The 17108-nt window shown below is 42.8% G+C and overlaps 1 protein-coding gene across 1 annotated transcript; it reads left to right on the top strand.

Annotated features, from left to right (window-relative positions):
* Nucleotides 1-15959: 15959 nt before the first annotated feature.
* LOC136973155 (uncharacterized) lies at nt 15960-16754 on the top strand. Its single transcript, XM_067267854.1, has one exon. It carries the CDS (start codon nt 15960-15962, stop codon nt 16752-16754), a length of 795 nt encoding a protein of 264 aa, XP_067123955.1.
* The last annotated feature ends 354 nt before the right edge of the window (nt 16755-17108 follow it).

The following is a 17108-nucleotide window of genomic DNA, read 5'->3' as shown; positions in this document are numbered from 1 at the left end:
ACGGGTACACGTACGCCGAGTTGGGAACCTCTGCTCTATAGGTTCATTTAGGTTGTAATCTGTCTCGATTTCGTTATCAGGATTTGCGACTTCTATATCCTCTATGTCCTGAGCTGTAGAAGTTGAATCGGTGCACTGTCTCTCTATATCGACTAGGGTATAGTCCTGCGTTGGATTCGCTTGTTTTTGGAGGTCTTTGCCCCTTTGGTTTTCTAAGAATTTTACATCACGTGATTCGATTACGGTCGTAGTGGTAGGGTCAAATATTCGGTACGCTATCCTACGGGATGAGTATCCCATAAAGATTCCTAGTTCCGCCTTTGAGTCAAGTTTGCTTCTCCTCATTTTGGGAATCCAATAATATGCTTTACAGCCGAATATCTTTAAGTGTCCTATAGTGGGTTTTCTTCCAGAGAACAATTCCTCGGGGGTTCTCTTCGTGTCATTCTGGGTGGGTGTCCGGTTGCGTACTGTACTGTACAGTACATAAGTGAAGCAATTCATTGCCTCAGCGCAGAAGTTTTTGGCAGTTCCGTTTCTATCAATAGCGCTGTAGTAGTACCCTCGATAAGAGTTCTGTTAGCCTTTTCTGCCACGCCGTTTTCAGCAGGGGAATAGTAATTAGTCAGTTGATCCTTATCCTTTAAAAATGTCCTTAGGTTTTCGTTAAGGAATTCTCCGCCGTTTTCAAATCTGATTTGTTTGACCTTTCTCGAAGTTGCGTTTTCGACGTTTTTTATGAAGTCTATGATTGCTTCCGCCGTTTCGGATTTGGCCCTTAACAATTTGGTGAAAAGTTTTCTTGAGTATTCGTCAACAATGGTGAGTACATACTTTGCTTCTTTCATTGATTCGTCTCTGAAGGGTCCGACTGAGTCAAGATGCAGGAGATCGAGAGGATTTTTTTATTGTTTTATGATCACCAGTTTAAAGGGCTTCCTGGCGAACTTCGTTCGAATGCAGGTATCGCATACAGGTGTGTTAGATTCAAGTACGAGTGGGAATTTGTGTACCATCTCGTTCTTGGCTAAAATGTTCGTGTACTGTTCTTTCCACAGATATGTCAGAGTCGCTTATGCCAGGTTTTCCAGTCATTATGGTGGGATTTCATACTGTATTCGTGTCTGGGATTTCATACTGTATTCATACTGGTCGTGTCTGCCTGAGTTTAACAATGTATAGGTCTCGCCAATTCTTGCCCGACATGATGACATTTCCTCTTTTGTCAAGTATTTTACAGTTCTTCATCGAATATTACCTCGATTCCCTCCTTTACCAGTCTGGTTACGGAAATTAAATTGTTGCTCTGATCCGGGGTATATAGTACGTTTTCGAGGAGTAATCTATTAGAGTCGTCGTCTCTTATTTCTGCGACTCCTATGCCTTCTGAGTGTATGACATTATTATTGGTCGTGGTGATTGTTTTTCTGTCTTCTCTCGTGTTTTCTAACCATTGGCAATTTGGGGTCACGTGACTGGTCGCCCCACTGTCTATGATCCAGCATGTATCTGGCTCACCGTTTGTGTTTAAAGGCGTTACTGTCTGTCGGTTGTTACCCTCGTTAGCTGATTTCTCCTTTCTCTGTCGGTTATCGTCCTCTCTAGCTGAGTTTTCCCAAGCTATTTTAGAAGTTTTGAAGTTTGATCTTCGGTTATCGAGATCGAAGTTGTTATCCCGTTTGTCTCTATTCCTTGCTTTGTTAATTGGGTTCAACCAGCATTCAATTGCCTTTGATTTGATTTATTGCAGATGTAGCATAGCGTTTCCCTTGTTCGAGATTTTCTTTGTGCATTGTCTTTTGGGGTTCTGTAATTCGGAGGGTGATATGCTCTGAAGGCTGCGAGGTTTTCCCTCTGTTCGAACCCATTTCTTTCTTCATATCTTTTGAAAGTTCTTTTCACGTCGGAGATTTTGGGGTCTTTTAGATGTCGAATTGCATGACTATTAGGTTGTACTCTTGCGGTAAACCTCTCAATAGTGCGGTGATGAATTCGTCTTCTTTTCAGTTCCCATTATCCTAGCACTCTCTAGAAGTTTTTCTCCTCTTAATAGATTATCTCGCTATGTCTCGTCACGATTCATTACTAATCTTGCCACATTGGTTCTGGCCTCTATCGCTTGTCTCTTTAGGTCCCCTTCATATATCTCTCTTAAGCGGGTCCAAATTTGTTTTGCCGTTTTACACGTTAAGATTAGGGCCATTTGTGTGTCGTCCATCGCGAGTGTTAAAATGCCTTTTTCCCGTTTCGCCTCTTCGGCGGGATCCGCAGGTGGGTCGTCTATTAGGCTAACAGATCTCCTAGGTCTCTACTTTCTAGGATGGCCATTATACGGTACTTCCAGCTTGTGAAATTTCTACCAGTAAACTTTGGTAACTGTCCATGTCCTATTTCGGCCATTCTATTCGTTATAACGGTTCGGTTTCTAAGATAGCAAATTTAGGCTTACCCTTGTTGATCGTCAATCCGGTTGCATCAACGTTGGAATTTTCTTCCTGGGCCCATAACCCTTTGATGCGTTATTCTCGCATGCTACGATATCTGTATTCACAATTAATCTAAGCCTTTAACAACGTAACAACTTTATTGTTAACTACAAAGGTCTGAAAAGCTCTACATGGAAGGTAAGCACACCTCGTGCTCCAATGCTACAAAAACGCATTCTCTGCAGCGGTGCACGACAATCGCGGTGCAAAATTTAAAATTTTTTAAATCTAAACGTCTAACCGTGGTTTTTCTAACCCGGTGGTCCTCAAATACTCGGTAAACAATGGTTGATATAGAAATAAATTCCGTAGCCACCGATTAGACGGCATCGAAAGTAATAAATTTTATTCGTAATATTACTACCGTCCAATACTTTCTATGTAAACATTATTCCATACGCGTTTTGTCGGGTGGCAATTTCAAAATGCCTTACCCGGGTTACGGGAGCCCCTCCCACTCCAACGGTGTTATTACAATCCCGGACAGAAGTAAAGTACAGTACGTAGAATTTCAATTCACCAATTTTAGAGAGAATTACAGCGCTTTTAACGCGCGTAGGGCATTTCTCACGCGTATAATCGGCACGGGCACCTATTGCCATTTTAATCGGGGTTAAGTCCGGCAGGTAAAGATTACGTTTCCGCCGCCAACCGTCGGCATTCCGGACCCGATTTCACGGATATCGAAGTTATCGACGTCGGCCAATTCCTGCGACACGAGCAAAACCCGATAGATTGGACGACGGCTTCGGTCGTTCGGCCCGAAGAGACGGATGCTGGTTCCAGAACTTCCTCTTGCGGGGCGGGACATTTTCGCCGGCCACTCAGGCGGGAAACAGACGTCTCCGCGGCTCGGGTTAATTGGATCGGGCTCTGGCATTTGTCAACCGTGTTTTTTCGTCGGCTTACGAACAGAAGCCACGTTTAGATTCGCTGGCGTAAATCTCATATTTTAAAAGGCGAAATTTTAAAAACGCCGTAGCGCAAAACGGTAAATTGTGCTCTAATAAACGGCAAAGGCCGTTCAAGTTTTATATTTCTCTCGTTTTATTGTTCTCCACTGATTAAAAGTATTTTACGGTTAAACGTTGCCAGGACGAAACGGCGTGGCCGACGTCGGACCGCCTCCTTTCCTTCTTCCCTTTGTCTAATTGGCCGACCCGTCTATAATTACGGAAGGACCACCGGGCGAGTCCCGTACTTTGTTCTTTCTCCGTCTCGGCCAATTATCCTGGCAACGTTTTCGAGCAAATGCAAATCGGACGGAATACGAGGCTTAGGATTTGTGGTTTTCCTACAATTGTGACCGATGGTCGGAGAAACAAAACGGTTTTAGTCCTTGCCGCTTTATTGCCGCGTAGACAGCCGACGAATAAGAAAACGCGTCTGTACTAAGAATTAATAGGCGGCCCGAAAATGTGGAAACGTCTTTCGGATTTACTCGTAGTTACCAAGCCGGCGTCGTCCCCGAGATTTACCTTCGTCTTTTCTTTATTTCGTTCCCGCCCGGTCGTTTAATACTATTAACCGACGAAAAAGCTCGTCGCTGCTCTTCCCCTTCCGGTGGTCTCTCGGAAAAGTCGATAACTGCCGCGAAAACCGTTTTATCGACACGTAAGTCCGACGAAGAGGTGGCACCCACCACCCGACCAATTCCCTACCCCTGGCACCACGTGACGTAAGCTAAAAAGCTAAGTTAAAAAGGTTGCGAACACCGACGGTAAAAAGTCGACGGATAGAACTCGTCCGAGTTGGGTAAAAGTCGACGATCCTAACCCACCGTTGGCGGTCGGCCTCTCGCCTCGACCGAGGTTCGTTGCCTTTCCCGTCTTTTTACTACTCGAACACGCCTAACCCGTGTTACGGCAGCGGTCGGCACTATTTCGCGGCGCTGCCGAAACGTCTGCGTCCACTCCCATCTGCCGCGGCCAATCCCGTTACTTCCGGATTTTTCTCGTCGATGACCGACGGAAACGGGAGTTTTTCGTTCCGACGCGGTATATTTTTAAAAATCGCGTTGTACTTTAATTATTTCTCGGTGGACCGACGTCTCACTCTCCGGCCACTTTGATTTGCAGAACCGCTAAAATAATCACCGTTTGAATTTTTCCATCCTGAACAGAAACTGCGGATTTCCAGAAACGCCTTTTCTTCCGCGGGTTCTTTCGGCAAGACGACGAGAATTACCACTTTGTCTTCGACCTTTTACTTTAGCACTCGGCGGTCGAATCGTTTTATTTAACGCAACTTTCGCTCGAAGGTCCTTCCCCGGAAAAAAATCGACCGTTTCCCAAGGAAAACGGGAAGGTGAAGTAAACGGAGTAAAGTGGTAAAGTCCGACGGAGTCGAAGATAGAAAGAGGGAAAATAGCCAACTTCTTTCTTCCGGGACGAACCGGCGTAAATCGTAACAATGCGACAATTAAAAATCGGAAAGAAAGGCTTCCGAAGAAAAAAGGCCAGGTAAGACTCCCCGGCTCTTATTTTCGTTGGATCCGGACTTAATCGATTAGTTCGGGCAGCGAAAATTGCACTCGTCAATTATGTCCGGAACGTTTTCTATTTCTTTCATTAATAGACCAGTTTTACCTGGCCGTAAAGACTGTTCTTTTGTTTATCCTCGTTTACTAACCGGGTCTTGAGTGACGTAAAGGGGCGCGCGACGGGTGTATAGACCGGTGGTCGTTATTCGTGGTAGGTTATTGGTCTTGTTTCCCGCGACGAGAATGCTTGTCGTCTTGTGCATTTGAATGTTCAAATAATATTAGCAAAAAAAAAATATATAGACGAAGAAGTACCGTTCCGTAATTCTCCTGGCATTGGCTCCTTTTTAACAAAGAAAGGGCTACAAAATATTAGTTTTTAAATCGAAAATTGGAATACGTGCGTTTCCATCAAGATTGCTTTGTTTATTCAGCGTTTACTGTTTCCAGATAATTCTAACGTAACGTTATTTTAACTGGTGTCAAAATGAACGAAAACAGAAGCGAATTTATACGTAGACTTTAAAGAGAATTTTTGACGAAATACGACAAAGATTATCAAATTAGTCAATTGTAATGATAATCTGCACCGACCAAAACGCGTTAAAACATTGTTAATGCCGCTTTGTTATTTATTCGATTATCATTCCGGAATTCAATAAAATAATATGTACAGAATTATTGTTATGAGACCGTACATCCGGTGAAATTTAACCGCAAATGAGTACGAGAAAGGCTATTTCATTATTCAAAACAATAATATTTAAAAAGCTTTGCTCGTAAACTTTATTACGCAATTAAAAATTATTTATAAACAACGTAAAATGTCACTTATGTTATTAACTGGTTGATTATTAGAATTGTAAATATAAGAAAATTACTAGGACGTGTTTAACGGAAGAACAGTACGACAGTGTGTAATCGACCAGTAATATACGAATTTATTTCAAAAAATTTCAAACTGATTTATCTACGTAACGCCCTGGCATCCCCTTTCTAGTAGAATTATCTATATACAGTGGCGGATTTAGCACTTGACAGGCCCGAGGCGCAATTCAATTTCGAGGGTTCCCTCTAAACATTTTCGCTACCCTACACCCTACAGTGTGCGTTGTACGCGCACGTTTTTACTCTGGGAGGAACTATACCGGTGGTCTAAAAAGTGAGACGTAGGGAAATAACATTGGAAATTAACCAATATAAAATTACGACTGCCTGGCTGTATTTAGGCCTAAAATGTCACTGATGTTCGTATTGTATTAATTATCAAAATGAAACTTATTGGTAGAACAATCGAGTTTTAATAGGTAAAAGTGTTTGGAATTAAAAAGAATCTAGTAATCCATGGATATAAAAAATAATTTATTTTTAAATTTAAATCTAGCAATTTACGAATAATAGAAAATTATTTGTCAATTATTATAACAGATTTCACTATTGTTTGGTAAATAATGGAAGACATTTCGAACATTCGTTATAATTAATTCTATTCCAAGTATTCGATTTTATTTTTTGGGTTTTCTGTTTTCATAATTAAATACAACCTAAACACCAGCAAACCTTTAAATATAGCCAGGCAGTTGCAATTTTATATCGGTTAATTTTGAAAGTTATTTCCCCGTGTCTCGCTTTTTTGGATCACCGAAATACGGTTTATTTCAAAATAGAGTTCATTATTGAAAAATACCTCAATCAATACAGTTATCGCTGTTTATTAAACGTTACAATTGTATTAGAATATAATAATATCAATAATAAATTTATTTTCGGAATATTACAAACAAACCACATCGGAACTCTTTTCGCTCTAGCTTTAGCCAATTTATCAGACTTTTATAATCTAATAACATAAGAGTATCATTTTCTATAAACATCACAGACAAGTGACTTAAATGGAGTTGACATAAGGAATTTCTTAAATAATTTTGAACTCTTTTAAGAACCACTCGCATTGCAAATAGGAATTGTCAAAAATATTTTCAGAATCGTCTCTACATTAGGAAACGTAGATTATTCATAATTTATACGTGTCAACAGGATAATATCAGGATAGCTGTTTCGTAATCGTCGAAACAGTCTGCCAATGCTTTCGCCTCCGATTTGCCCATAGGTTTTCACTATCGGACGTACTAATTTGGATTAGCGCTTCTTTAATATTTTGGTAATTACACTTTAATGCGGAAACCGCGTCTGCTCTCGATGCCCATCTAGTGTCACTTATTCTTTTTATACGTGGAGATTGAGTTGTCATACTATTTATAAGTATACTATATTTTATCGCCGAAAAATATACATATAAATTTCGAATAAAATCAATGCGCCGGAACACGATTCCGCAGCACTATTAAATTTAAGGCCGAATTAAATACGATGTTTTATTCTCGCTCGCAATTCACCGTATCTGCCTGCCATATTTGCCGCATTATCGTAGAATTGCCCCCTACAGTTTTTTATATCTTTCGATAAATCACTTAAAAACTAGAATTATTCGCTCTAAATATTCAGAATTACGATTTTCAACATTAAATCCGAAAAATCGTTTATATTCCATTGTTGTCGACGAATCTCAAAGTACAAGTTAATTGATCCACGTGGGCTACATCCGGAGTAGAGTCTACAATAATGGAATAAGAAACGGCTTGTTGAACTTCAGATATTAAATATTTCTCGACTTCGCTACCCATTGAGCTTATAAATTGGTCGCATACCGTGTGCGATAAATAATTAACCTTTCCGCTACCCGGATCGCTAAATGTTTGCCAGTGAATTTTCAAAAAGCTATCGAATTCCGCCAGATACTCACTACAACTTAAAAATTTCTTTTTCGATTCGAATCTGTGGCCGAAATGCTACTTCTAAACTCGTCGACAATTTCGTAGTAAAAACAGCTAGCCAATACTTCCGTTCAGAATCAATTTGTTGTTCCGAGTGTGTATCGTATGGTTCAAAATATGACCGCAAAACATGTTATGGCTGGCCTTATTCATTTGTCTTTTTAATTTGGGAAATACCGCTAAATTATTTATTATTTTTATTATGAAAAATAATAAATAAATAAAATAATTTTTATTTTAATTTAAAAGCTGAATTTTGAGGCCTTCTTGATTTATGAGGTCCCAGGAGCGCTGTTGGGAAACCCGCCTCTGTCTATATATGAACAGAGATATGACTGGGTATAGCCATCGAACTTTTTACCACGCATTATTGATCTTTTCGAATAAATACAGTATCGAACAATTCGGTTAACGAACAAAATTTTGAAGTCACGTTTAGTCCCGGTTGCCGAACAAGCTTATTCGGCAAGAATCGAAATCAAATTAATTAGTAAAAATCGCGTTAATTGTCATTCACGCAATATAAATTCCTGTTTAAATATGCTTAAGTTAAATTAAATGACAAAAATTAATTAATATATTATATATTATAATAACAATATTTATTAATACTAGGTTAGCCAGTTAATTGAAACTAAAAATAATTAAATTTAGAAATAATAATTAAAACTGGCCTTCACACCGAAACTGAAAGTAAAACAAAAATTAAAATTAGAATTAATTAATTTAAATGCAATCGATTGAAACATAATATTTGGAAAGTGCCGATCCGTCTCGATTTGGTTGTTTCGTGCGGGCAGAGTCGAGTCTCTATTTAGGCTACAGCAACTTTGAAAAGTGTTATTTTCGGTTTCGAATCGGTTGGCGGTGACAGAACATTTTGCTTTTAATGTATGTATAAAATGCGTATAGACTAGATGTAAACAATATCGTGTTATATAATATATTGCATTTGTAGTCATCTTTATGCATTAAATACAGTTAAAAAGGTAAAAAAGGGGGGAGGGTTGTTTTGGGGTTCAGGCACGGATTAATCCATTTTATATTGTTTCGATTTTTGAACAACTTTTAGGAAAGAATTAAATTCAAAAACTGAGGTTTGACTATATACTACTACTACTCCGACGATATAAAAAAGAAACGATACCTAAGAAAAGTTTTTTAAAAAGGATTATCTCTAATACTACGAATGTATTAATTGCTAATAAGAGGCCTGCACTTAAATATTTAAAGCTAGAGCCGTTATTAGAAATACGAGAGTTCTACTTAATGAAATGAAGCGTTTTTCTAATAAAATACGGACAAATATTGGCTTAGCAGGGAGAGAAAGGAGTATTATGAGAAATTATTTTCCAACGTAGTCTTCTAAGGATTTCAGATAGAACGTGAGAAAATTGCCAACAAATATCATAAAGTGTAAAGCTATAAAGGTAATACATATTCTAAAAGCAGAAATTAACTTTAATCATATTTTAATTTAAATAAATATGACTTTTGAAGCTGCTGGATCCAAAACCCATTAAGTTTTTCATGCGATGACGTCGTTTTTCACGTGACTTTTATCACAGAAAATGCGATACGACGGGAATGTTGTTACATCTTACAGAGCCGAGTGATATACTGTATTACTAATCCCAGTTTATCGTAAAAATCAATTCTATATCATATTTATCGTCTTATATAATAAGTATAGTATAGTAAGCGTAGTATCGTTGTATGTAGTAATTTTCAAGGGAAATCACTCGAATTCCGGTCTAGACAGAATCGAGGCTTCCGTCACCTAAGCTTTGTATATCTGATCTCGAATTTCAGCTATCTAACTCGGTTTTCGAAATTAACGACGGACGGACAGCCTGACGACAGTGGGAATGTATTAGTTTGCGGCGGTTCAATAAAACGACGTAGGTGAGATATTTGCAAAAAATATATAAAAATGAAATAGTCAACTACGAATATATCTTCGCGCCATAAATACTGATTCCCGGCACGTGTCGGAATACGGAGGCAGTGTACCGGTAGGAAATTCCTTTTTCTGCCAAGAGACAACATTACTAGAAACATGTGATATAATTAAAGAAATAAAAACTAATATACAATTTAAATTCGCAAGCAGTAATTTGTACTGCAAATATATTGCGCACGTAAGTTCTCACCTAATTAAGAAACTTTTCGTAAAAGTTTTTTCCGGAAAACTGACACAACTCGGCGATTCCTACCGATAAAAATAAAAGGGACAGACATTAAGGGCAAAAAGACGAAAAAACCCGGGTCCCGACGTCCTTTGGGTTTAAGCGACGTTTCTACCCCATTATTTTTCCGACATACACGCCCGAATTTAGCGGAGAGACTTATTAAATTTCAGCACCGTTCTTCCACAGCGGGACATTCTATTATACGGGAACGGCTAAAATCGACTCGAGTGGTCGGAACGTCGATAATAAAACGCTCACCCGATAGGTTCGAAACAGCGGCGAACGGCGACGTTTCACCATGGCGCGACTTTTACACTCCGATCCGAGAGGAGAAGAGACGCGACTCTGCCTTTAGAACCGGTTTCCGACGCCCTCCGCCACCCGGCCCGGTACCGACCGGAGTGAAAGAAAGGTGGCCCGCGGAGGGAAACAGAGACAAAAGTGAAAAAAGAAAGAACGGCCGCAGTAAGCAAAAATCACGTTTTGGCCTAATTCTTGGTCCACCGGCTCCAAACGCCGCTACGTTCGGAAGAAAACGGGCATCCGTGGGCGATAACACACCGGAATCACCGAACGAATTACATAAAAGACGTAGGCCCAAAGACGATATCCCGAACGTAGAACGGAAAAGAGGGCGGACACCACGGCGTTATTCTTAGATTGGCGTTTGACCCAGGGCCGGATTAACCCACTTTAGGGCCCTAGACATTTTCTTCTTCCCGGGCCCCCTCCCTCTTCTACAAGAAATAGAGCTCGCACAATATATAAAACAATAAATAAAACAAAACTAAATAATGCGAAACACTAAAACAAATCTTAAATTTTTATTAATAAAAAATATTTAATACACAACAATAAATTTTAGTTTTTCTAGAAAAGTTTCAACAGTTTGTTTATAAATTTAAAAAAATTGAAATTTATTTTATTAAATGTCTAACAAAAGTTATTATACAATAACAATATTACCTTAGAATATTAATTGTTTAATTTAACCTTTTTGGCTAATATTTTACTCATGAGAGGAAGTCGAATAACGAAAAAGATAATTTAAATAAAAGCCAAGACAGTTTTAAAAAGTAAGTATATAAATACGAATAAACTTTATTTAAAAATTCGGAAAAGTAAACTATCTTATTTACATATCTTTTCAAAATGGACAGTTTGACCGGGCCCTAGACATTTGTCTCATTTGTCTATGCGTTGATCCGGCCCTGGTTTCGGACCCACGTTAAGGGGCGGAAAAGAACCGTGGCTCCGGTTTCGGTAATCTTTGCACCCGTTGGGAGAAGGTCCGGTCCGTTGTCCTTCTGGCCAAAGTAAGAGAAGCCAACGTTTGTCTTCCTTCTCTCCGCCGTGAAATTGCGCTTATTATTACAGTTCCGGGCGGAGCGACAGACGGCCGTTGCTTTTCCGCCGTCGACGAAATCTCGTCTCGTGCCAACAAACGAGATTAACTACCGACGGGAGAGGCATCGATCCGTCCCGGCCTCCCCTCTTATCTTCTTGTTCGGCAAATAAGCGTTTCTTCCGCCCGGGGACCGACCGAAAAAGGATACAAACAACCGGGCCCCGGGCGGGGCTTAGCGCCCGGAAGACGTGGCCGAAAGAAATAGCACCCGCCGCGGATTTTGCGTCCGCTCATTGGCCGGTCGGAGTGATCGTAACCCGCCGTTTTCGGTCGCCCTCTCGAAAAGAATTTCCCGAAGTGGTGGGAGGGCCATCGTCCCACCCACCACGGTCCGGGAGGGACGAGTCGAAGAACGGGCGAAAAATGTCCGCTGGTTGGAGACAATAATTTTTCTGCGGTATTCCGTTTGGCGTCAAAGCGAAGGGAAACGGCCATTATTAATTTAAATCGTCGGAAAGAGCCGAAGGGTAGCCCGACCGATCGGATTCGCATCCGGTCCGGGCGGAAGGGAAAGAATCGGCCGGACGAAAGAGTGAAAAGAGCGGGAGGACGGCCGGCGGATCCCCTTTCTGCCGAAATCCGGCGGCGGGGCTATTCCGAGATTTCGTGGCGTCGGCCGACGGTAGTAGGAGAGGAAGACCCGAAAGAGAAAAGGACCGTCCGGTCCGTTTTTCCTTTTAAACCGCCGGGCTGTTAGGTTAGGTTAGGTCTGGGCACGGTTCGGAAAGGTCTCCAGGGAGGGACGGGTCGGAAGCTGTTATCGGTAATCCAAGACCGAGATTGCCTTTCCCGTCGTTCCCCGGAGACCCGCCGGCCGGGGGTCTCCGTCCTCTTTCTCGCTATTCCCCGCCTTGGGATTCCGACGGAAGCGGCCTTCGGTGGAGATATTTCCCGCCACCAAAAATACGGGGCGTTCCTCCGGATTGGGTCCTGCTCTCGTTTCCGGTAAAATGCGCTCGGTTAAACATGGCGCTGCTTTTCCGTCGTCCGTGGAAACGTCTGGCGGAGCGTTCTCTTAAAAGAGGAGAAGTGAGGAGGCGGCTTCTCCTCTTCCGTCACGGACGGCCTCTTCCGCGCTCGTTTATCCGTTTTCTTCCGGTCGGGTAATTTGCCAGACGAGAGAAGCGCCCATTTTTCGGGCCGCGGGCACCGGCAATGGGAGGGAGGAGAAAATAGCGTCCGGGGCGGGAAGAGGAAACCGGCGGCCGGGAGGTGACTAAGTAAAGGGGAGAGAAGGGGCCCGGGGCGGCGGCGGCGTCCTTCGTCGCCGGCAAATCGAATTAAGGCAGAGTAACCGTCGTCGATTAAGCGTCTAACGAAGCGTAATAAGGCGACTAAAAGCTTTTACGCGCGTCGTTTCTTGTTTGTCTACTCGGAAATGCCCGGGGCGGGTCCCCCGCCGCTTCTCCCTCCTCTCGTCTCCGTTTCTCCTCCGGGATGAGAACGGGCCGGGAGAGGGCGCCTCCGAACGGCCGGAAATCGGTCTTTTCCGCACCGGCAGCGGAATCGGCTGGTCCCTCCGGTCCTTTCGGCGGGGTCGGGCTCTCGGAGGAAAACTTCTCCTTCCTTTTCACCCTCGGGCCGACGGACGAAACGAAGAAAGAGCAGAAACCTTTCCTTCCCCTTTTTCTGGAAATACCGGGGTAGCCCGTTTCCACCCGTTTGTTATGCGGGCCAAACCTCGGACGGACGGAGGGAAGGTGAGGCTAAAATCCACCCGGCCGACGGAAAATGCACTTTCCTTCCCGTTTTGGATCGCGTTTTCCTCCCTCCTCGGTTGTCGTTGTCCGACATCTTAGTAGCCGTTGCTATGGTGGGCCGATTTTACCACATTTTCACAAACCAAGTAATTTACGTAAAACGGTCCTAGTAAAAACGCGGTCCAGCTCCTCGTCATTAGTAAAATTAATATTAATTGGCGAGAATAGAAACCGCTCTGGGCCCATAAGGTTTTTTTCGGGCCGGGATAAAAATTCCCACTTCCCCCTTGACGCGGAATGCGCCGTCGCTACGCGGGCCCAATTTAAAGGCGCCTTTCCCTTCCGTATTTAACAATGGTCTTTACACGCATTATTTTTTTCGTCTACGGCGGCGGATGTTGACCGACCTCTTCCGCGCGTCTCGGGTTTTCCTTTGCCGCCGCAGTTATTTTTATCCTTCGGTCGGAAAGCAGAACATTCACCTCTCCCCTCGCCGGAAACTATTACTAGGCCGATTTTCAGGTCCGGCCCTGGTCTTCCCTCCCATTTCTCTGGTAATATACCCGCGCTTTTCCCCGGTCCCGGTGGAATCTTAAAATTTCCAGTCCGATCCCGGTAACTCCGACTTTTTCGAATTCTTCCCGACTTTCTCCAGCGGACGTTGGCAGCCGACGAAGGCGATATTGCCCACCTTTTCTCATAAAGTTTGGCGGGCCGCCCGGGCCTCCGCTTCCACCTCTCGCTACCCTGACGGAAGCCACTCGGACCGGACGTTGGCCTGCCGGCAGAGGGCGAGATAAAGGCAATACAAATTAGCTTAACGGAACGGAGGTAAATCGATTCCCGGACGACGCCGTCCTCTTCCGTCCTTTTCGATACGTAACGAGAAAAAAGGGAATATTTGGGAGCCGAAACGCGTCTACGTAAAGTAAAGGACGAAATCGCGACGGTCTACGCCTTTACCTACGTCGAACCCGGCTTCGGAGCCGTATTGGTGCGTTTCCTGTTCTTTCCGATTAGCGAAGGGCAGTGGACAGTGACCTTTTCCGGTAAATCACGCGCCAGGAGGTTTATTTTTCTCTCGGGCGCCGTAAATTAGCGCGGAATTAGGACTAGCAGCAAAAAAAAAAAAAAAAAAAAAAAAAAACATTCCAAGCCGGAGGATTGGGGTGGTTCGAACCCGCTGGGCAATTTCCACGGTAATGTCGTCGTGCCGGAGGAAACGGGTAGAGGCGCGAGACGACTGGCCCCTGTTTGGCCAATAAACATTAAAACTAACCGTTAAAAAACATACGGTAAACATTTATCCAAGTTCAGTTTTGCTACAAAAGCTTAGGTGTTCTCGGCCGACCACTGTCGTCTGTTTTGGCAACCGACAAATAAAAAGACGGTGGAAATCGGAGGCACCCACGCCCGGACCTCGGCCCAGCAAAAGAAGAATTCGCCTCCCGATAATGGCCCTTTGGGTCCTCCGCTCCGTGTCCTTCCCCGCTCGGAAAAAGCCGTCCGTCGTCGGTTACCCGAATAATTCTCACATTTTATTCGACTGCACCCGTTAAGGAAAAATTAAGGCATTTCGGTAACCGAAATGCCTTAATTTTTCCTTTGACCTTAGAGAAAGATGTGAAATTTGAAAAAAGCTATCGTTAATTAAAACAAAGTGTGTTTTCTCTTTCCTAATCGTAAGCCGTATTCAAATATAACTTATTTCATTTTAAACACAAACGTACCGATGGAATGCCGGGAGATTCCGTTTTTCTGTTTTCTTTGCATCGTTGGTGCATATATTACAAAATGTAAATAAAGACGAAGTCCTTGGGTTTTACCACGCACTTTTGGATCCCGCAGTCGACTCGACTGGATCCGTGCAAAGAGTGTACACTACAAATGGATCGTACCGTCCCGCACCGGGCAAGAAAATTTATTGAATACAGAACTGAACTTTACTGCGGTGTACTCGAACTAGGCTCCGGGTCTTTTTTATGTTTCGTGATATCTATTCTGATATATGTATTGTATTTTATTTATGATGGATTTGTAAAATCTAATAAATTTTTCGAAGGTTATGTTTACGCAATGCAGAAAAATTTAGCAAGCAATTTTGTATGGTTTCTGTGTGAAAGAAGACGTAACCGGGACGAATGTAAAGCTAAAATTAAAATCCGTGGAAAAGAGCCGTTGGAACGGTTAAACCATCGTCTTCGTGTTCCGGATGCAGCGCGACCAGCCCATGTCCCACAAATGAAAAAACTGCCGAAAGAACCGGCGTGGTGGCAAATAATCGCTCGCTCCGTTTGGATGGTAGGTGAAGATGCAATGGCCCCGTTGCCCGTACTTGGTCGTTTATGTCGCAGTATCCGTGTCCGGCCGTCTATAATCCGCTACCTGTTCCGCCGAATGCCGATGGCTGGAAATTTGTTCGCCGTGGCCGAGATTTTCTTCTATTCCGTTTCGGTTCGGACAATAACGACAGAATGGGTTAATGTTACCCTTGGTGGCAAGATGGCGGCCGGGGGAATTTTTCCCTACATTCTAGACGGCGACGGGGAAAATTTTTTTCCCTGCGTTCGACGTGGCGACCGTGTTTCCTGTAACCTCGAAACGGAGACGCGCGATTTCGCGTTTGTGACGTGTGAGAGAGAGGGAGCTCTTTAGAAATGTTGTGACGTAATGTGTTGGTGCCGAGATCGTCGAATTATGCAAATTTTGTTTGGTGGGAGTGTAGAAGACAGTGGTGTGGTGCATGTCCGTTGTTGGCATCGAATTTTTTTTTTTACAATATCTGTTCTTTCCGAATTGCTATAAAGGTAATTTATATTTTTTACGAGTAAAAACAAAAAGAAATTGCGTGCACGTCATGGGCGACGTTGATTTGAGTTCGAAGGAATTCTGGGCCAAATGTACTACCGGGAAGTTTTATAAAATGATGGAAACAGATTATTCGGAATTGGGATTGAACCCGGCAATTGATAATGCATTCGAATTTGCGGTCAAATTAGGTATACAGCAGATAGAGTCGACGTGTTCTACGTGCGATAAGACACGCAAAATACATTACGGAAGCGAAAGAAATGAATGTCGTCTTACATGCAGTTCGTGTGCAGTTAAATATTCAGTGTACGAAGGAACTTTTAAAAGCAAATGTGGGCGTCTGTCCTGGGGATGTATCTTGTCATTCATATGGCACTACCTATGTCTAGAATGTGGTGCTACGATTTCGGCTTTAGCATCCGGGATATCTCGAAAAGCTAGTGTGGATTGGTCGAATCACATACGTCTGGTAATGATGATATCACTAAGTAACACGATGACGAGCTTCAAAATAGGCGGCCCGAATAAGATCGTCGAGATCGACGAAACTGTCATTTGCAAAAGGAAGTACGAAAAAGGCAGGTTGTCGAAATCGACGAAATGGGTTGTGGGTGGCATATGTAGACAGGACGGGAACTGTTTTATTTGTCAGGTAAACGACAGATCCGAACAAACTCTAAATTGGATAGTTTACAAATACGTCAATTCGGGAAGTTTGATAATAACCGACGAGTGGAAGGGGTACAACCACATTGACGACATCGAAGGCGTGGATCGAAGATCTATACCAAACGAAGATCAAGGTTCGAAACTCGGGAAGAAATGTAAAAAAGGAAAATGACAGACAATCAACGTGAGTAAAAAAATGTTTTTATTTCTATTAAAATATGGTTTACATTAGCTTATTATAGTATAGGAGTTACTAGGTCGCGTTATTACGATACAGCGCGCAACGCGCAGTCTCCATAGAAGACCGAGACGGCGACCGGAAACGCGTTAGTCACGTGACCACAGGGAAAAAATTTTCCCCGTAGCAGTCTCCAATGTAGGGAAAATTTTCCCCGTCGCCGTGTAGAATGTAGGGAAAAATCCCTCTGGCCGCCATCTTGCCACCAAGGGTAACATTAACCACAGAATGTTAACCTTTGGAATACGTGACAATCTGAAACTCTGGAAATAAGTTATCATTGGATTC

The sequence above is a fragment of the Centruroides vittatus genome, unplaced genomic scaffold (genome assembly GCF_030686945.1).
Source record: "Centruroides vittatus isolate TY-2023 unplaced genomic scaffold, ASM3068694v2 contig_3093, whole genome shotgun sequence".
Taxonomy (NCBI): domain Eukaryota; kingdom Metazoa; phylum Arthropoda; class Arachnida; order Scorpiones; family Buthidae; genus Centruroides; species Centruroides vittatus.
Note: the sequence above shows the minus strand (reverse complement) of the source record. Positions and strands in the feature narration are given on the sequence as shown.

What these genes read in the sequence shown, in the direction of transcription:
- LOC136973155 (XM_067267854.1), top strand. Translation starts at nt 15,960, where the DNA reads ATGGGCGACGTTGATTTGAGTTCGAAGGAATTCTGGGCCAAATGTACT.